The 21,586-nt window shown below is 39.2% G+C and overlaps 1 protein-coding gene and 1 pseudogene across 2 annotated transcripts in view; both read left to right on the forward strand.

The window, feature by feature from the left end:
- The window catches only part of LOC111338888 (uncharacterized), a 31,856-nt gene extending 23,276 nt beyond the window's left edge, over positions 1-8,580 (forward strand). For both annotated transcript variants that reach the window (XM_088759950.1, XM_088759951.1), the window contains 9 exons: positions 33-144; positions 2,318-2,622; positions 3,094-3,297; positions 3,806-3,883; positions 4,410-4,577; positions 5,059-5,130; positions 5,550-5,598; positions 6,526-6,603; positions 6,873-8,580. In XM_088759950.1, the coding sequence (XP_088616076.1) occupies positions 33-144; positions 2,318-2,622; positions 3,094-3,297; positions 3,806-3,883; positions 4,410-4,577; positions 5,059-5,130; positions 5,550-5,598; positions 6,526-6,603; positions 6,873-7,945 (2,139 nt within the window). In that variant the 3' untranslated portion in view covers positions 7,946-8,580. The remainder of the gene's footprint in view (positions 1-32; positions 145-2,317; positions 2,623-3,093; positions 3,298-3,805; positions 3,884-4,409; positions 4,578-5,058; positions 5,131-5,549; positions 5,599-6,525; positions 6,604-6,872) is intronic.
- Positions 8,581-12,964: 4,384 nt separating this feature from the next.
- LOC148729722 (uncharacterized) lies at positions 12,965-18,896 on the forward strand (annotated as a pseudogene).
- Positions 18,897-21,586: the final 2,690 nt, after the last annotated feature.

Here is a 21,586-nt window from a genome sequence, read left to right on the forward strand (position 1 = left end):
ATGCTAACAAAAAAGAGTATTCTTGTTCACAGATACATCAGCAGCTGAAAGAGCTGAGAAATCAACGTAACATTGAAGTTATGAAAAAATGTCACGTAATTGGAATGACAGTGACTGGAGCGACCATGAGGGCAAATTTGTTGGGTGAGAACTGTTGTTATTACATATTGATCATGAGAATTAATCTAGGATGTTGTGACTCAAAGTGCGAATTGTAAAAGTCACTATCATTGAGCGTTGTGTACATGAAATTGTTCACTGGAAGTTGGCTAACCGTCTTAAACTAAACAAGGATAAGACTGAATTACTAGTGATCTCTGCTAAACATCTACCTATGCCAACTGTTCAAGAAATCTCTATCGTCAGTGAGACCATCTACCCCTCACAGAAAGCTAGAAATATTGATGTTACCTTTGACAATCATTTTCTTTTCAACGATCATGTTGCAAGTATCTGCAAATTATCTTTTTACCATATCCGTAATATCAACTATATAAGAAAGTACTTGTCATCAACCACCACTGAAATACTTGTTCATGCATTTGTATCTTCAAAATTGGATTATTGTAATTCATTACTCTATGGATTACCGGACTACCAAGTAAAAAAGTTACAGCACGTCCAGAACGCCGCTGCTCGTCTCATCTCTTTCTCGTCTCATCTCTTTCAAGAAAACATGAACACATTACGCCTATTCTAATAAATCTTCACTGGCTTCCGATACATTATCGTATTGTGTTTAAAATTCTACTCATCACGTACAAAGCTCTTAACAATCTTGCACCATCGTACTTTCGTCATCTACTCACACCTTACGTTCCAGCTCGTCAACTGCGTTCATCATCTAAGAATCTTCTTGTGATTCCTCATTTTAATTTGAAGACATACGGTGCAAGATCTTTTTTTGTAGCTGCCCCCACGCTCTGGAACACTTTGCCGTTCGATATCATGAACAGCTCCTCAGTGTCCGTTTTTAAAAACAAACTTAAAACTTTTCTTTTTAGAAAAGCATTTTTCTAATTTTACAATTGTGTCACTCTTGTTAAGCGCCTTTGAACTTTGAGGAAACTAGCGCTATATAAATACTTTATTATTATTTTTATTATTATTATCAGACAAAAGCCCCAAAAACAAAAGGAAAGAGCTGCAAAATGGTGAAACATGGTATAAACTTTCCTCCGCTGCGCAAAACCTTTCCATTTTAACGATTAGGTTTAACATGGCTTTTTGGAAGAGGGTTTAAGAAATGTTTTGTTACCCTTCTGAACTCACTAGGACCTGGAAAAGTAGACTAAAATCGGCTTCTAATGTTCGGGTCTCTTGCGTTTGTCTAGTAAGAGGAAAGGGGCGAATTAAATTCACGGTGTTTTTCCCTCGCATCACCGCTCGTATGCTTAGGTTCACTCGGAAAAAGTTGGATTCTAGTGTAATAGTGGAATGTTCGAGATTTGGAATTCATGCGATGCGTGGAGGTTGTATAAAAATTGTGGTAGGCAGCAGCTGTTCTGTAAACTCAGAACTCGGCTCCAAAATCCTTTCTTCTGAAATCCTACCAGACCTTGGAGGCAGCAATTAACTCGCCCCCCTTTTAGCTCATGACCAATTGACTAGTAAAATTAAGCGGGATTCTTTAAATTCAATAGACCGTAGATGTTTAAAATGAAAATTTACCACTGTAGGAACTGCAAAGTGCTGTGGTACGCGTTACTGCAACTCGACTCTGCAAGTATATGTCGCCAAAATCAATAACATTCTGGGCGATGGTTATTCTACTTTTCATGGTCCTATGAAAAAACTGGTGGATCTGATTGGCACTTTTATGATCGCTTGCAGGTGCCTGATTGGTTCCTTTTTCCCCCCTTTTTTTTTGTCATGTATAAATTGTGATTGGATCTTTAATCGTGGTCAACAGCAAATCAGTGAAGTTTAATCTCTCGCCGATAGCAACATTTTCGGCCATAAACTCTAAATAGACTCCTTTGTAAATTTATTCCTCTTTCCTCCCTTTCCGCCTGTCAATCTTTCTGTCTGCCTGCGTTTCATTCATTCGTACATTGGTTCACTGTTTCGTTCATTCTTTCAATTTTTTTCTTTCTCCTGTTTCTTCTCTCCAACTTGCTTTCTTACTTTTCCTTCGTTGCCCGCTTACGGAAATATGGTCTATCTCGTAGCCGTTGTTATGGCTCGTCATGCTAAATTCTCTCCTAATACCTCCTCGCTCATGACCGGACTGTACATTAAAGTTGCACGGGCACTAACAGAACATTACCGAGGCCTTTTTTATCTAACATCTCTTCACTTACAATTTCATCGACAGCTGACATTAAACCGTCTGTCATGATAGTGGAGGAAGCTGCTGAGATCCTCGAAGCACAGCTTGTAGCTGTCATTCCACCGTCTGTACAACACCTCATTATGATCGGTGATCATGAACAACTAAAGCCAACGGTGCATTTCCACCGACTCAAAAAACATCATCACCTTGATCTCTCCCTTTTCGAGAGGCTTATCAACTGTAAGCTGCCATACATACAGCTTGGCTTTCAGTGCAGAATGAGAGATGACATTGTCGACTTGCTCCGAGAACTTAAGATTTATGACAATCTACAGACAAAACAAGAGGTAACGATCTGATTTGACCACTCCTGGTAATCTGGAACAGTTCGTGAATAGTCTCTTAGAAGGATCGACGGCATGATATTCTGTGGAATTATTTACTTCTGTCAACAGTACCTTCGTTTACTCCTTCAAATCCCTTATATGAGCCGCGCATAAGTGCCTGCACTCCTGTTACGTTAACCTTCAATCGGGTGATGAGGAAATACAAACTTGTGGGGAGGGTGTCATCTTATTATAACGCAGAATTATCTTAACTACTTAACAATGAAATATGAGGCCGGAGAGTTAAGGAGAGCGAGTGAGAGAGAGAGAGAGGGAGTATATTCCGCGATGCGTGCGTAAAGTCTCGCTCAGGTGTGTCAGTTACTCGCGCCGTCGCGCAGATCAAGGGAGTAGTCGAGCTAATTCTAAATCACCCAAAAGTCGCGAAACGTTTTAATTTGCTCTCTCCTCTTCTTTAATTCTTTGTCTTAGCTTGTACAAAGCAATGATTTACCACCCTGTGTCGCGTCCAGCATTTATTTCTGGACTCATACAGACTGGGAAGATGAATCGAAGAATTCCCACAGCAAGAGAAATATCACAGAGGCTAAAAAAATTACTGAAGTTGCCAGAACATTCCGTGAGAGGGAAGTCCCGCCATCAAAGATTACAGTTCTTTGTTCATATCGAGGACAGGCCAGTGAATAATTTTGTTTTTGTGTATTAATCATTTTCTTTTAATTTGTCTATTACGTTCCCATCAACCTTAGAGGCATGTGCGTCTTTTACGGAGGTGCTTTTTGAGATAGGCTTCTTGCTAAAGAAGTATTCTCGGTGAACTCACCTAGATAGTTCCTCTAAAAGGTTTCTATTGAGGAGGCGAAAATTACTCAATTATTCCTCATGGTCGTGAAAATGCCCTTTGATTCTTTCAAAGTTAAACATGGACACAGTTTTTCCTACGATAAATTTTTCTGCCAAGGAGGAAGTGTTTGAATTGGACCTTTTTACTTCTTTAAGACACACGGTCTCCTGTTTTAGAGAAAAAAAAATTACACGGAAAGCAGCAATACTCTACTGAATGATTATCTTGTTGATGAGCTCTGTCTAGTAAAGAATTATCCCCACAGCAAGCACCACAAGCCGTCGTTTGGGACCATAGATATAAAAATTTGTAGCTGATTCGTTTCTCTTGACGCTTCAGGTCGACGAAGTAAAGAAGCATTTCAGAAAGGAAGATAAATTGTCAGATATCAAGGTCACCACAATCGATAGTTTTCAGGTGAGCAAGTGGATATGTCCGTTGAAAACTTAGTGATCTTGAAAAGTTAGAAAACAAGGTCAAGTATCATTGACCTTCTTTTACCCAAACTGCCTCAATATCTGTGTTGCTGATTGACTGACTGACTGACTGACTGAGTGAATGACTCACCGACTACCATAGAGACTGACGTATGGTTTGAGTGAGTTTAATCGTTAAACTCAGTCAGTAGTACTGACTGACTGACTGACTGACGGACCACTGACTTACTGACTAACTGAGTTAATGACTGATCAGCCAACCGACCTACCAGCTTAGTGACTGGCTGACTGATTTCTGAAAGACACCTGAAAGACAGATTCCTTCGGATAGTCCGCGATCGACCAACATGCATTCTTTTCCTTCACGCCATGGAACAGGGATAAGATCCTTGCTTATTTAGCCACGTGACTCTTGAAACTTAACCTCAAGACAAATAATTACACGCGATTTGTATTGTAGGAAGTCCATTCAACTGTTTATGTTTTTTTTTTTTTTTACTGTCCAGGGGCAAGAGAATGATATAATTCTCATATCTCTGGTCCGAAGCAACAACATACCCACGATTGGCTATCTATCATCAATGAATCGTTTGTGTGTGGCAATTTCACGGGCTCGCTGTGGTCTCTACTTGTTTGGTAATGACACACACTTTGCAAGATCTAGAGGATGGAGGGTAGGCGTTTCCTGCTGCCGTTTGGAAAATGAAATTAATAAGATGTGAAGTTTAGAAATACTCAGTTTCGGATAACGAAGGTATTTTATGCGAGCAATTCCTGCGAGACAACTTTCTAAACATTCCACTAATTAAACTCTAGGGACGAAGTCGAAATTTGGTCTAAGAGAAGCAAGCCATCAGTTTGTTTTGAGTCGTTCGTAAATCTGTCTGTAGACCACGGAAACTTACTGAAACTAGAATGGTTTCTGAGGGTATGAAAATGCCAGAAAGTTGTCAAGCTTAATGTCAATTTAAAATGATAAAATTTTTTTTTTGCGTTAGGACTGTTTTGAGTAGTACTGCAGCTTTTGTTGCGAAATTATAAGTGAGTTTCAATTTGTTATTGTTAGTACCGTTGATATTGTAAGCACCATGTGGAAAATAGAGATTTGCAAAAATATTACAAGTCGTCATTCTGAAGAGTTCTTATCCTTCATAGGTTATCAGGGATTCCATGCGAAGGAAGCACTGTGTGGGTCGAGTATTTCCATTTTGCTTAGGTGACAAAGTCGTAAGTATGATGACATTTTGATTTTTCTAGATGTGTGTGTATTTGGTTGTTCCCTTCTTTTCCTTCTCGATGATTCTAATTTTTCAAAAAAACCGGCTTGAAGAATAACATCGTTTTTATTCATGTTAACAAAGAAGAAAATTCCCCAATTGAACCAAGACCGTGTAATGTTCCCACGTAAATTGTAGTTTTCTTTTTGAGGAAAGCTTATGTTTTGCTAAAAGTGCCAGTCTTAACTTTCACAATTTGCTATTTGCCAGGAGTGACGGTGTTAATACGTGCGTCCCTTACTATCCCGGTTTTTTCTTGATCTGATCTGTTTGCTTTGAAAATCAATTATAGCTACTGGTTTTTGTTGTATTTCAATGACATGTTGGCCCTTGAAATCACTGCTATTTATTTGTACTTTACTAATCTAGAGGGGAGATGGGTATCACGGAAGCCCTCCAACGAGAGATGAAAACAGAGGTAAAAAGGAACACAGCATTAAATTTACTATTTTTTGTCACTATAATTAAGAATTGTTTTATGCTAAGCGGATGTATATCGAGGTTCTAGATGCACACGAGAAGTGTGAAGAGCACGATAGAAGTATAGCAGTCGCTTCAGACGCAGCCGAGATCTCTCCAAACTTTCCAAGCGCGTCCATGCATCGATATACACACACCTTAAAGCATGAGCCTATTCTTTTATAATAGTGGACACAGTGGTCTCGTTTGAGCGAGATTGGTCCATCCTGTTTTTCTCAAACTGTCAATGAAAATTGTTTAATTGCTTAAAATTGTCACTGTAGCTGAAATAGTTCAATTGAACAAAACGCACAAACTAGTCGAATTGATTTCAACAAGTTGTCCTTTGAAAACACCCTTATTTCAATTAGGTAAGGAAATTGAAGGCTAGCAAACTCAAATTATACATATTTTAGTTGGAACCTGAGGCTAATTAAAAGGAAAGACTCGAGGAATTAAAAAAAGAATGTTCAACTTAGGGATAATTTCTTTGCCAGTTTCCTCCATTGCCTATCGGAGAGTTAGGGTAGACGAGAACTTTATTGCAAAAGGCAACTGCGCACGTCATGTTTTGTTTCCTTTAGATAGCTAGAGATATAGACCATGGTGGCTGGCTTAGGACACGCGCGCTTTACGTTATAAAAAATGCGTTGATCTTAACAGGGCAGACATTCCGGTACTTCTGCATTTGTTTTTCATTTTGTCGTCAGTTTTCTATGTGCTTCTATCTCTCTCCCTATATTTTTTAAATTGTCCAACGACCAAACTCTTATTCATGAATAGTAGATCCATGGAAGTATGGAAGTAGAGCAAAGGTGAGAATAACCTCTGGTCCAAATGATATCTTCTCTTTTGGAAGCCACCTTTTTTGCTTTTCATTCTGCAGGCAGCACAATTATCAACGCTCAAAACGTTCTTATCGGGGGAGGAGACGGCTCCGTAAATACAATGAATGTTGATCGAGGTTGGTGATAAACCTTTATGATTCATTCATAACTTCTACCTAGAGTGTCACTATATTGTTTCACAAACAGGTGGTAAGTATATACAACCTAAATCATTCAAACATTTGTATCCAACCAAGCACGATGTGAGAACCACTCGTCTTCAGTAAAAAATCCTTACATTGTTGAAGTATCTCTATGGACCAAAATAGGCGTGAGTTTGAACAAGTATCTTTTTCTTCATTCGTTGCTTTTACTTGAAGTCGCAATATTTTCCTTTTGTTACCAGGGAATTCCCCCTCGGGAACGACAACTCCACGGCGTTTAGAAATGCCACCTCCACCCTCTGGAAAAACCCCAGTTCAAGATCCAAAGTCGCCCTCACCTTCGCCGGTGTCTTCACCGCTACGTATGGAAAGAAGTGACACGGGTGCTGACTCAAGTAGTGTGCCGCTACATGGAAATGAAAGGGATGGGTCGGTAGTCGTTGATGCAAGGCCAAATGAAATAACAGGGGTGGAGTCTGAGAAAGATGCAAGAATGCCTATCCAAGAGGCACCTGCTGCAGACGATGCTTCCCTTGATTTGAATGATATGGAAAACATGAAAGAGAGACCGGAACAAGAGTCAGGTACTCCTGGGAAAAGTACAGGCGATTCTCCTGTTGCTGTGGATGAATCCGTACCGTCTGATAAGGATGCCAGGAGACCTATGCAGGAAGCGCCAGAGCCGCAAAAATCTCCTGAATCGGTCGAGTTTGAAAACATGAAGGAAAGGCCAGTGCAAGAATCAAAGAATGCCACCTCTGATTCGTCAGTCAAAGGTGATAATGCCTTGACGTCAGGTAAAGAGGCGAGAAGACCTACACAAGAGTCAACGGAACAAGAGAAATCACCTCCTGGTTCGAGCAAGGAGGAAAGTATTAAAGAAATGCCGATAGAAGAGTTAGCGGACGAGAGGCATTCGGAAGAAACAGCTGTGCAGGAAAGTGAAGAAACTCCAAAGAAGGAGGACGAGTCAAGGAGTCACCCCGTAAGGCACGTTTACCAAGAAGGCGACTTGAAAGAACAGAAGAAAGAAACTCTCGCCCAAGAAACAATAAACCAGTCTGGTGAGGAAACTGATAGCCAGTGCCCTGACGACCCTGTCCAGGAAACCCAGGGGCTTGGTAAAGTGAAAGAAGATGAAGACTTAAGACCTTACAAAGATGTCGAGTGCTCTGAAGCAACCACCAGATGTGAGACAGAAAGCAAAGATAGCCTAGAGGAAGCTTTGCCGACTCAAGAGACCATGGCCGCTGGGAAAGGACCTTTTGAAGAGACCGGGCTGGAGGTTGGCGTCAAGGGGCATCCCACAGACTGAAGAAAGCCATCTTAAATATTAACTGACAGAGACGGCTTTGGGAACAAAAGCAAGCGTATAGTGCACCCATAGAAGATGTGAAGGTGGATTCAACTTCCATTTTGTCTCTGCATTCCAAGAATATAATACGAATGAAACTTTAATTGTTTTTCTATTTTATAAATGAAGCAATTTCTACGGGGTTTTTATCCTCACAAGTCCAATGGATATCACTGATTTATCCAAAATAATTCGACGGAAGTGCATGGAGTCGATTCTAGCTAGTAGGTTCTAGTTTGATCAGAATTGAGCTGTACTCTTCGCAAACTACTTTTTTTCCATTGGAACACAGTGAGTTAGCCATCGAAGATGTTGCTTCTTTTTAAACCTCTTAAGAGGACCACAGCCTGTCATTTTATAGATTGTGCCCTTTCTTATGCATAATTCAAACTTTCCATCAAGTTTTTTCAATTTTGCCTGGTAGGTTTATTTAGAACGCGTGCGTTTGTATTTTTCCTTAAGATCTGACAAAACAGTGGTTGTATGAAAGTTCACGCAATCAGTCCTTTACACTGAGTGATATTCGTGCAATTGTGAAAACATTTTCCAGTATCATTTGCCGTGTAAATCAATTGGATACAAATCGTTTGTAGAAATTTGGACTGTAGCTTATTGTCTGAGTACTTTCATTCTATTGATAACAGTCATTTTAAACAACAACAAACATATGAAACATATGTGTGAACTGCGGTTATGAGACGTATATGAGCACGATCCTTCGCAGTAAAGCACTATTTGAGCAATAGTGAAAATCAGACCTGAAAAAAATTTCAGGCCTGTACGGGACTCGAACCACTGACCTCTGCGATACTAGTGCAGCGCTCTACCAATTGAGCTAACAAGCCAACTGGGAGCAGGCCATCAAATTAATTCGATATAAACCCGTAGATGATAAATCAAACAACAACAAACATATGAAACATATGTGTGAACTGCGGTTATGAGACGTATATGAGCACGATCCTTCGCAGTAAAGCACTATTTGAGCAATAGTGAAAATCAGACCTGAAAAAAATTTCAGGCCTGTACGGGACTCGAACCACTGACCTCTGCGATACTAGTGCAGCGCTCTACCAATTGAGCTAACAAGCCAACTGGGAGCAGGCCATCAAATTAATTCGATATAAACCCGTAGATGATAAATCAAACAACAACAAACATATGAAACATATGTGTGAACTGCGGTTATGAGACGTATATGAGCACGATCCTTCGCAGTAAAGCACTATTTGAGCAATAGTGAAAATCAGACCTGAAAAAAATTTCAGGCCTGTACGGGACTCGAACCACTGACCTCTGCGATACTAGTGCAGCGCTCTACCAATTGAGCTAACAAGCCAACTGGGAGCAGGCCATCAAATTAATTCGATATAAACCCGTAGATGATAAATCAAACAACAACAAACATATGAAACATATGTGTGAACTGCGGTTATGAGACCCAGTTGGCTTGTTAGCTCAATTGGTAGAGCGCTGCACTAGTATCGCAGAGGTCAGTGGTTCGAGTCCCGTACAGGCCTGAAATTTTTTTCAGGTCTGATTTTCACTATTGCTCAAATAGTGCTTTACTGCGAAGGATCATTCTCATATACGTCTCATAACCGCAGTTCACACATATGTTTCATATGTTTGTTGTTGTTTGATTTATCATCTACGGGTTTATATCGAATTAATTTGATGGCCTGCTCCCAGTTGGCTTGTTAGCTCAATTGGTAGAGCGCTGCACTAGTATCGCAGAAGTCAGTGGTTCGAGTCCCGTACAGGCCTGAAATTTTTTTCAGGTCTGATTTTCACTATTGCTCAAATAGTGCTTTACTGCGAAGGATCATTCTCATATACATTTCAACTTTGTTGATATTTTCAAATCATCTTGGATATGAATTGACAGAAACGGCTTTAGGAACAAAAGCAAGCGCATAGTGCACCCATAGACGATGTGAAGTTAGATTCAACTTCCATTTTGTCCCAGCATTCCAAGGATGTAATACGAATGAAACTTTAATTGTTTTTCTATTTTATGAATGAAGCAATTTCTACGGGGCTTTTATCCTCACGAGTCCAATGGATAGCACTGATTTATTCAAAATAATTCGACGGAAGTGCATGGAGTCGATTCTAGCTAGTAGGTTCTGGTGTGATAAGAATTGAGGTGTACTCTTCGTAAACTACTTTTTTTTTTTTCCATTGGAACACAGTGAGTTAGCCATCGAAGATGTTGCTTCTTTTTAAACCTCTTAAGAGGACCACAGCCTGTCATTTTATAGATTGTGCCCTTTCTAATGCGCAATCCAAACTTTCCATCAAGTTTTTTTAATTTCCCTGGTAGGCTTATTTAGAACGCGTGCGTTTGTATTTTTCCTTAAGATCTGGCACAACAGTGGTTGTATGAAAGTTCACGCAATCAATCCTTTACACTGAGTGATATTAGTGCAATTGTGAAAACATTTTCCAATATCATTTGCAGTGTAAATCGATTGGATACAAATCGTTTGTAGAAATTTGGACAGTACCTTATTGTCTGAGTACTTTCATTGTAATGATAACAGTCATTTTAACTTAGACGCTCTCGCTCTCCGAACTAGTGTATCTTTCTGTTACCAAGAGCGCTATGGTGAGTTGATTTAGCAAGCCGCACTCAATCGCTAGGCGTGAAAAAAATTGAAAAATGTTTTTTCGCCTTTGGGCGAAATGAATTACTGCATTAAGTCTACGATGCTATGAAACTGGAACAAAGGCTTACCAGTAATTGACCCAGTCCTTTCACTCGTATTAGAGCTGGGATTCACTGACAATTGTCTTCAGCTTCGAGTGGAAGAATGTCTTCATTTGGGTGATATTCAGATAATTTTCAGTTTGAAAGTATTATATTCGCTCAGCTGAGTTACGGCATTATGCCATTCGGGTTCAGAACTTAGAGCGCTCGAGTCAAGCTTTTTAAAGCTTGACTTGAGCGCTCTAAGTTTTGAGCTTAAAAGCTTGTTAAAGTGAAAGAAGAAGATGAAGACTTGAGACCTTTCAAAGAAGTATGACAATCTACAAACAAAACACGACATGTTGTGAAGTATATACCCAGGTAAGCTTTAAAGCACATGGTTATCATGGCGCCCAGAAAGGTACTTCGTGATTCAAGGGTAAATATGTCTTCTCGTACGCTTAATTCAATTCAATTTTTTCAATTCAATTCAATTCAATTCAATTTATTTATTTGTTAGCAATACAATATTATCACAGTCCTAGGTGACCCGCAATTAGCAAGCTATTCTAGGCGGGCCACCCTTCTAAAATAAGTGCTGTCTCTGCTAATGATCACATACCGATACAATTAAACAAAGATAATCATTAAATAAAAATACAATTGTTAAATAAAATAAAATAAAATTAAGTCCGTTGAATAATTAAATAATCAATTGCAAAGTTATCAAGATATATAATACAATTGAACAAGACTTAAACGAAGAGTTACTTTATCAAGAGATATTTACAAATTTCTGAGCAGCGTATATCAACATTCATCTCCTCATTTTCCAAAAGTTTTAACAGGCGATTTTTAAGTTCACGCTTAAACGGGGTTCTGTTTTTAATACGAAGTTCTTTTGGGATGCTATTCCACAATCTTACACCTATTCTAGCAAAAGAAAATAAAAGTTGGTTAGTTCTAGACGCTTTAACGTATAGATTAGCCGTTGCTGAGAATCTTGTGAAATGGTGATGAACCTGCTCGGAGTGGAGAAAGAGCATAGAAATATTAGACGGGGCACGGTGATTATCAATGTCATGCATCAAAGAGGAAACCAAATGAGAATAGAGCATAGATATTGGTAAGATTCTGGAGTTAACAAATAGCGGGGCACTATGAGTTTTGTTATCCGCAAAATACATTAGTCGTAGAGCACGTTTTTGTAAAATGAGAACCTTATTTAAATGAGTGTTAGCAGCTTGTCCCCAGGCAATCAGACCATAAGAGATATAGGGTTCAATTAAGGAGCGGTAGATGTTAAGAAGTGTGGCAAATGGGACAAGATGTCTTAACCTGGCAATTATACCAATTCCTTTACTAACTTTTAAACTACTTTCACTGTTCGTAAACACTGCACTGTGTTTGTAAACACTGCACGCACTGTTCGTGGTAGACCCACACTTAAAGATGTCGAGCGTTTTCGAATAACAATTAGAAATTAAATTAAACAACACTCTTCGTCAGATTACATGCCTTTGTAAACATTCCTATGCGTCTTGTTTATCAATAATAAAGAGACATTTAAGCTACGACGTTGAAAAGGTTAGAAAACTGATTTGTCTCAGATGTCACCTGTGCGTTCGCCAAAGAATGAAGCACTTCGAAAGTTTGGAGAGCCTTCAAGAGGTTAGAATTGCTCTCGATTACACCTCCACCGACAATGACACATCTTTCATGCTCTCAAAACTTTACGTGTGCTTTACATAACAATGACGTTTACGCATAACTGAACTGATTATTGTAAACTTTAAGTCTCACCCATCAATGGTTGAAGCGCGCAAGAAGTTTGGAGATCACGAAAGGTGCATATCCTCCCGCCATCAGCCTACATATTAGGAATATGAAGCACGCTGGCGCAAATGAAAATGATTGCATTAACTTACAATCCATCGTTTTACATCTCAACTTTGTCGCTGATAAAACCCTGAATAATCCTTGTATTCTACATGTAGCAGAAAATTTGTTATTACTTCATTTTAAGAAGCGATGGTCACCGAGGAATCTTAACTCAGAAAATATCCTACCAAATTATTACCAAAAACTCTTATGTTAGACAAATGTGTTACCTCCCATCCATCACACAGCTGACAAGGACCGATGAGCATTCGCTAACGTGCCATACGAAGGTTGTCATTTCAATTTAATTTCATATTCTCCCAACTAGATTAAGGAAGTAATGTATGTATATAGCAAGTAGAGAGAGAATGACTCATCAGATATAGAAAGTTAAAGGATCGAGCGGAATGCCTTATCTTAGCTGTATTCTGTTAGGATGTGGTGCTCGCCTCGAAGTAAAAGCTAGTGGCAATGATGATGAGGACGATGATGATCAAAGTAGACATAGTAAAGATGTTTGCAAGGCCAACCCCTGGCTTTCGCCTCTTATCAACTTCCAAACAAAATCAGACATCAAGATAAAATTTTTGCCAACCCAAACCTAAAGATATCGAGTTGTGTGATGTGGAAGCAGCTCGCCATGTGGGGGGGGGGGGAGGGGGGTAGCCAATGGACGAACTTTACTGACCTCCAGGGAAGGTTTTGGACCACGAAAAATAAGAAAGATATCTAATTACAGGTAAATAAGGCCATTCGAGCCAGCTGGGATATCTTTCTGAGCGGTTCAAATCATCAATGGGTTAACGTTCTTTGAGATAAATTACACTTGAACATATATTGATATCGGCCCACCCGGGCAATGAAAAAAAATTACTTAAAAGATAGAACAAAACCAGTTGATTCTTAGATGTTCATATCATGCCAATCGATCATCACGTAAAAAACATAGGAATCCCATCTTACTCGTGAGCGTTGATGCCTACGCAATTACGGTGCCAGTTGAATTTCAAGCTGGTTGCATTTAAAACTCGCAACCTCCTTCTCTCAAAAAAGTTATCTTTCCAAAAAGTGCGGATCAATTTCGGCGGGGATCTCAGCAACGACATATCAGTAAAGAAAATAATTTTCGTTTTCCGTTTCACTGTATTTATTCAGTGTCTATGTCTTTTACAGTGGAACAATTCAGCGGTAACGAATTTAACGGAGAACCTTGCTGACATAAACGTAAAGTGTAAACAGAAATGTAAAGGAGGCCAAGGAAAAGATTTCACTTCCTGCTTCTTGTTCAAGACTGCTGGAAGTTTCACAGGTCTGTCAGACAGTGGTACAGTAATAAAAAAGTAGCGTGTGCGTGCGTGTGTCTGTGTGTGCGTGCGTGTGCGCGTGCGTGCGTGTGTATGTTCGTGCGTGTGCGCGTGCGCGCGCGTGTGTGTGTGTGTATGTGTGTGCGTGTGTAGGGGGGAGGGAATGGGGGTGGTGGGTCGATCCAACAGAATGAATCTCTCATGGAGCGCATTTGGATTGTGTGAAACCAAAACCAATGTATACGTAATTTAAAGGAAAAAAGAGAGGAGACTATTACGAGGGACAAATGAGATCACGAACAAGAGATTCATTTTTAAAGTTCCCATTGTGCTAATTTACTCGCTCGCTCATCTTTAGCCACAGAAAAATGAGCGACTACAATTTCAGCCCCAAAACCATCCACAACAAAACCACTGTATAAAAACTAATGTTTAGACGTCTTAAAGCTTTTATTGATAAAAATACCGTTTTATTTTATGGCCAGTACGGTTTTCGAGAGAACTATTCGACACAACACGCAATTCTTGATATTGTTAACACTATTCAGGAAAATATGGATAAAAAAATTAATCTGACCTCAAGAAAGCCTTTGACACAGTTGACCACTCAGTATTACTTTAGAAACTGGACCACTACGGAATTCGAGGTGTAGCTAACTCTTGGTTTATGTCCTATTTATGCAATCGTACACAATCGACACAAATTGAATGTACAGTTGCAGAGAAAAGAACAGTGGCTTATGGAGTCCCATAGGGCCCCGTGCTTGGCCCATTGTTATTTTTGCTATATGTTAATGATATCTATAGTGCTCTGAGAAATTTAAATTTCATTTGTTTGCTGATGACACCAATCTCTTGTATGGCGATAAAAATCTTAAGTCCTTAGAGACTATAGTTACAGCGGAGCTGTCAAAGGTCTGGGATTGGCTTAATGCCAATAAATTAACGCTTAACGTTAAAAAGTCTAACTTTTTTATTTTTCAACCCAAAGGACGTAGATCTAATCATCAAGTTAAAATAAAATTATTAGACAACAATACTAACTCTTCTACTTATCTCCAACAGAAGGTATATGTGAAATATCTAGGAGTTTTGATCGATAATCACCTTACGCGGAAACCACATATTGATTGTTACTACCAAAATCAGTAAAACTATTCGTAAAACTATTAATATTAATAAACTATCGGTAAAGCTATTAATACTAATTGTTAGTTATTTTAATTTCTAATCAATTAGGTTTTGAAAGTATGTATTAGGTTTTTTATATTCTTAATCTTAGAGGCACGTACGTATTTTGAACGAGCTCTATGAGCTCCTTGACGCTACGTGGGTAAATAAAGTATTGATTGATTGATTGATTGATTGGCGTCATTGCGAGACTGAGACATTTTGTTCCCCAGAGTGTTCTCCTCAACCTTTATAGACCTTTCATCTTCCCGTATTTGTCTTATGGCCTTATTGCATGGGGTCAAGCTACTAAATCAACTTTATATAAGATTTTGGTGTTACAGAAACGTGTCACACGCCTTATTCATTTCCTCCCATGCAGAGATCATTCTCTTCCTTTCTTTGTGACATCTAATATTCTAGCGGTAGAGCTACTCTATTTCGAAACTGTCTCTGTTTTCAGGCTTGATGTCTCGAATGACGATGTACCGGAAAACCTCTGTGACTCCTTTACTCGCTCCAGAAAAATACACTCATATAACACCAGATCAGCTTCTGCAGGAAATTTTTATGTTAAACCTTCTACATTAAACCTTATGCGGAATTCTGTTGCTAGATTTGGAACTGTCCTGTGGAATTCTCTGAGTATCACTACACGTGATCTGACTCGTAAACAGTTTAAGGAAAAAATCCATAGTACAATTCTGAATATCCTGGCCGTTGAGGATAACTATATCGATTAGGCATCTCTTCTCCAAAAAATTCGCGGCCTATGATATCTTCTCAAGCCTCAACTGCTCCTTGTGCCTGAAATAGCGAGTTTTGTATGTTTATATTGTCTTATTTTTATGAATTTATTTAATTAATTTAATTATTTTATATATTTTTGCATTTATTTATCTGCTGTTCTTTTTCTTTTCTTTTTGTTCTTATACTTAAGCTGTAATGATCTTTTCATTTATGATTTGCTTCAGACTCTTAACAAATTGTTGTCACTGCCCGCCGCGACTAGCCTGTGCTACTTGCGGGCAGTGTCAATTATGTAAGGTTTTATTTTTCTTTATTTTTCTTGAGTAATTTTTAATCCTTGTAACCCCCCACCCTTACTGCGAAATAAATCACATTCACTGTGGACGAAAACAGTAACAACAAGAAACACCACAACAAAATCGACAACAACAGAAACTGCCACATTATAAGAAACACTACCACAAACAACCAAAGCAGACGTAACGACAGGAAAACGACAACCAAAAGAACCAGCTATACAGATCCAATCCACAAAAGAACACGGTACAGGAACCACCCACATCAGCCAGACTGAATTATCAACAAAATCATCTAAGACTCCGCCGACTTCCTCCAGTCATATCAACACTATACCTAAGGAGACACCAACTGTTCTCTCCATGACAACGGCAGAAAGGAGCACTGAGTCCTGGTAAAGGCAAGATAATAGACAAGTCACATGACGTAAACAGCAGCAGAAAAAGAACAGTTATGGTTGTGTCTATGTTATCTTCACTTGTCGTAGTTGCCGCCATGGTTTTCATAGCAGCTTGGCTCTTGGGAAACGGCAAAGAAAGTGAGTTAATTTCATTATGATATATCTTTTAGTTATTTTTCCTGTCCTTCCCATTTTCCTGATGTTAATCATTGCAGTAGCTTCTGTATTACCAGCATCCGCGTAAAATAAATTTAAAATACGTATGATGCACGATCCTCGCAGTAGAGAGCGCTAATTATGCAATAGCGAAAATCAGACCTGAAAAAAATCACGCCTGTACGGGATTCTAACCACTGACCTCTGCGATATTAGTGCAGCGCTCTACCAATTGAGCTAACAAGCCAACTGGGAGCAGGCCGTTAAGTTGATTCGTAATAAACCCGTGATGATAAATCAGATACAATGAATATATGAAGTTCATATATTTTGAATTGCGGTTGTGGATACATATGATGCACGATCCTCGCAGTAGAGAGCGCTATTTATGCAATAGCGAAAATCAGACCTGGAAAAATCATGTATTGCATGAGATCACATCCGTAATTTGTCAGGGACTAGGACTTCCTCTTCTTCTTCTGCACGTGAAATAACGATGAATACTTTTCTTCAGTTTCTAAAAGCCTTTCCAGGATGTATATTCCAAAAAGAACGTCTTCACTGCATGGATCTTGTTTTCTTTAGCTTTGTTATATAGTTTCCATAGTATTCTCTTAAATTTATAAATTTTTGTATCTGCCAAATTAGAGTTAATGGTTACTACATTTCATGTGTCTTAATTTACGAGTCTCTTTACTTTTGTTCATATCATTGACACCATTATAGTCCATAAACCAGAACATCAAGTGCACGACGTCGACACACAAGAGAATGCCTATCAACTCCTGGTGTATGACGAGAAATCAAAAGATCAAGCTGAACAGGAACAACGGACCTACGAAGGCCGTGGCAATGGTTCAACCGCAAAAGAATGAGGAGGTGGAGAAGTTTATACCAATCCTACAACGTATCAGCAACTTGACAAGACTAATATCACTGATGAAAATGATTATCTAGCAGCTTATCATCCTCTTATGAAACAACTCCAGTCCAAGGTATGCATTTTTGTCCCATAATATTCCCTTCCCTCAACCCCCTCCCCTGCGCTTTATATCTCTTAATTTTTATCCCTTTAGAGACTGTTACAATGCTAGTTCCAAAGTGCTAATGTCCATTGCTTGTATTCACACTGTTCTTTTATATTTGCAATAGCGCACGTGAGAGAATCCGCTGATATTGCAAGCCCCTTTAGCCGACTTGTAGCAAGATATCAGACTGATTTACTGGCATTCAATCGACATTATTTTTCTTAATCCCATCTGGAAAATGCCAGGTCGTTCTTTATCGCCTGAGGTGAGGGGGGTCAGAGGATTTTGGTGCGTCCTGATAAAATTCACGCGATCCTCCACCAAGTATTATTGGCAGTTAATCGGCCAGCAATTTTTATAGTTCCCCCTTAAACTCTTTCAGTGTTCCCCCCAAAATTCCCCCCCCCCCCTCCAGTGGGTAAATTACTTTTGGTCCTTAAGTATGTTTAACAATGACCCCAGATAGATAGATAGATAGATAGATAGATAGATAAATAGATAGATAGATAGATAGATAGATAGATAGATAGATAGATAGATAGATGGATGGATGGATGGATGGTTGGATGGACAGATAGATAGATAGATAGTTTATTCACCTTAAAAAACTTGCAGCTAAGAGCTGAATTGCGATAAGGTTTACAAATGTAAAATTTCTAAGTCATTAAATTACAACTAATTAGTTAATTTACTAATTAGTTATAAGCAAAAAACCTGTATTGTTAGAAATGGTTTTTGATTAAACAAAAATATTGACTTCTCGTAGCTATTGTTGCAAACCCATCCGGCCAATGAAAATTGTTCCAGCGCATTTTAACAATATGAGGACGTAGTTATCATGCGACAATAAAAAATGTACCTGCCGAACCAAATCGCGTTTGTTTTTGCTTACGTAAAAGTGCAACACCTCCTTTCTGTAATCGCATTATGCAGACGATGCCACTAAAACTCACATACATTTTCTGATTGCTACTTTTTCACAGTCTGAGCAAGTACCCGAATATGACCAAGGGTACTTAGTACTGGTTGGGGAGTACGGCAAAAAAGAAGAGACCGCTGATCAAGAGGATCCATATTACTACAAAGTCGAGAATAGCATACCTCAGTGATATATCGTATGTTTTGTAACGTTACACTGAAATGTTGTAATCTCCGGTCAAATGATGGGACATGGGCCCCTTTTATCGTGAAACCTATTGTCATACCGTTTTCTGTGTGTGTCACCTGTAAGTGTTTGTAAGTTTCATTAGTTGTATTAGGGGGCGACCATTTAACTTTTAAGGGGGGATTTCTGGTCATCAAGAAACTTTTTTTCTAGCAATCTGCTGTGCAGGATACTTTTTTTCCGTTCTAAATGCCTTTTTTCTTCTGTTACACGTGGGCTGCATGCAATTTTTTTCTTTCAACAAACGCTTGCAGGAAGTTTTTTTTCAAATCACCTACCCCCCTCAAGAGTTAAATGGTCGGCCCCTTATGTACTTGTGGTTGATGTCATATCGTTGCGTAATGCTACGTGATATATGTCGAGTGATTTTTCAGGTTTTGTGTAAAAATTTAGTCCTGTGGATCAATGTTTATGTCCACATTTTGAGATAACATCGTCGTCGTTCTTTTTTATACGTCGTTTTCTAATATGAGTTTAATTTTTTTGGTAAGTTTTCGTTCTCTAGTATGCAATTTTCTACTATGTTTAGTACCGTAGGTGTGTGGATATTTACACTCCTTTCTTTAGTACCGTAGGCGTGTGGACGTTTACACTCCTTTCTTTAGAGCCGTAGGCGCGTGGATGTTACACTCCTTTCTTTAGTACCGTTGGCTTGTGGATGTTACACTCTTTCTTCATGATTGTAATTCAAGAGATCGGGAACGATCTGTACAAGTGCATATGATACTACGAATTGATAGGATGCCATAGCCTATCACAAAGGCCTGAGATAATTCTTGTTTGAGGATGCGGTATGGGTTGAAAGTTGAGGAAGTGGCCTGATTCAGTTAACATTTTTAAAATTTTTCGTCATAACTAACAAAACAATTACGCTAAAAGCCAAGCGAATAAAACACCTTCGAGAATTTTCGGTGCAAACCACGCAAGACTAAATCATATTTCCTAACCGATTAAAAGTGCACTGTCATTACCCTCCTTTAAAAACGAAACCTGGTTTAAACTCCTCATTCACATAGAATCGGCCCATTAATCTGAATGAGAACTTCCATCGCGGCCCTGTTTCGGCGCATTTCTAATCATAGACCCCAAAATGTTTTAATTAACTTGCTTGTAGCCATCGCTACTGGTTTTAACGACAAAGGGCTGGAGCTTTTCCACATCTTGTACTATTACTCCACGGCCCCGGCCATTTAACCCAAACTGTTGTCTAGCATAATTGTTCGATTCCCAACTCACCTCTTGAAGGCAAATATTGTCGTATTCAGAGTGAGGCAGAGTAGTTATGTTTTGTTTCAGCCGCAGATCACTCATAAGATAGGCAAAGGTTGCCGCAGCTGCTCCGACAGCAGCGCCAACAAACTGTTCCAAACCGCCTCCACTCTTTCTTTTTCCCTCGCGAGCATTTTGTAACTCGGCAATTTTCTGTGATTGTGTTTCTACATCTTTTTCAAGCTTTTTATTTTGAATTTGTAATTGCAAACGCTTTTCTGTTTCTTGGCTCAGCACCTCGCCTTTTTCCTCTATTTCTTTTTCCCACTTTTCGCGCTTGACCTCCATTTCGGTTTCTATCGCCACCCGTAACTTCTTCTGTTCTTCCACTTCTCGCTGTTTTTCTTCCCTTTCTTCGGCATTTTTCTTTGCTGCAAGCAATTTATCTTTCGCTGACTCGACTTCATCTTCCAAGAAGCACTTTGTCTCGAATTTTGCCAATGCATCCTGCAAATGAAGACCAATTTCTCTTGCTTCTTCAACCAGGACAGGGCCAATAATCTTCTCATACGCTTTCGCGCAAATTTGTCCCTTCCAACATACGATAGACATTGTTAAAAATCATTTTTGTTAAAAATCATCTTTATTCATAGTGTGATAAAGTTCCTTCGTGAATGCTGCCAGAAATTCCCCATCCATTACACGATCACCAGTTAAAGATTTCTTCGGTGGAATTCGTTTGAATTGCTCAACAAGAGACAAGATTACTTTATGGAAATCACTTTCCTCTAATTGCCTCATGTTTTTTGATATTGAAGTATCATGGATGTAAGGTATTTGATTCGCAGAATTTTTTTCCCTTGAGAAGTATTTTCTGATGGTACTTCTCTCCTCTTCTTTTCTGTCATTTTTGTCGAAGCCTGAATGTATTCCTCCAGTGTATACCCCGGTGGGGTTTTAAGTTCCCCCCTCACTACCATACCCAGGTGTAGAAAAATTTTTAATATTGCTTCCGGGAATATCATTTCACTGTTTCGCGAGATGAAATACAGGAAGTCCAAAACGTTATTTTTCACCAAATCATCGGCGAATATATAAACTGCTGACGAGACAAGGGCGGTAAACATGCTTAGATAGGCTGTAACGTCATCCTCTCCAACATTCAGGCCTTCTACGTCCAATAGAATTACGGTTAACTTGCTGCCTTGCAGGCTCTTGGAGGGAATGATGGAAGCCCAAACCCCGTGCGAGACAGGGATAAGTGTATCTCCAGTTGAAAAGGTCGCTTGAAATACTTTCAAGCTGTTTCCGTTATTCCAAAAGTGTCGAACAAGGTTCCACGTTGATGACTTTCCGATTCGTGCGTCTCCGATAGTGCTCAGTACGACAATGGGCCCTTGAAGCCTGAATATGTCGACCAAACAACGCGAATTTAAAACAAATTGCTTCGTTTCAGAGTTGTACTTCAAGAGTTGTTGAGCCTTGGGAATTTTGGAAATATCTCGCAAAGAACTTGGCAGGCTACAAACCACTAGAAAAGCAAAAATACT

The sequence above is a fragment of the Stylophora pistillata genome, chromosome 5 (assembly GCF_964205215.1).
Source record: "Stylophora pistillata chromosome 5, jaStyPist1.2, whole genome shotgun sequence".
In the NCBI taxonomy this organism is placed as follows: Eukaryota; Metazoa; Cnidaria; class Anthozoa; order Scleractinia; family Pocilloporidae; genus Stylophora; species Stylophora pistillata.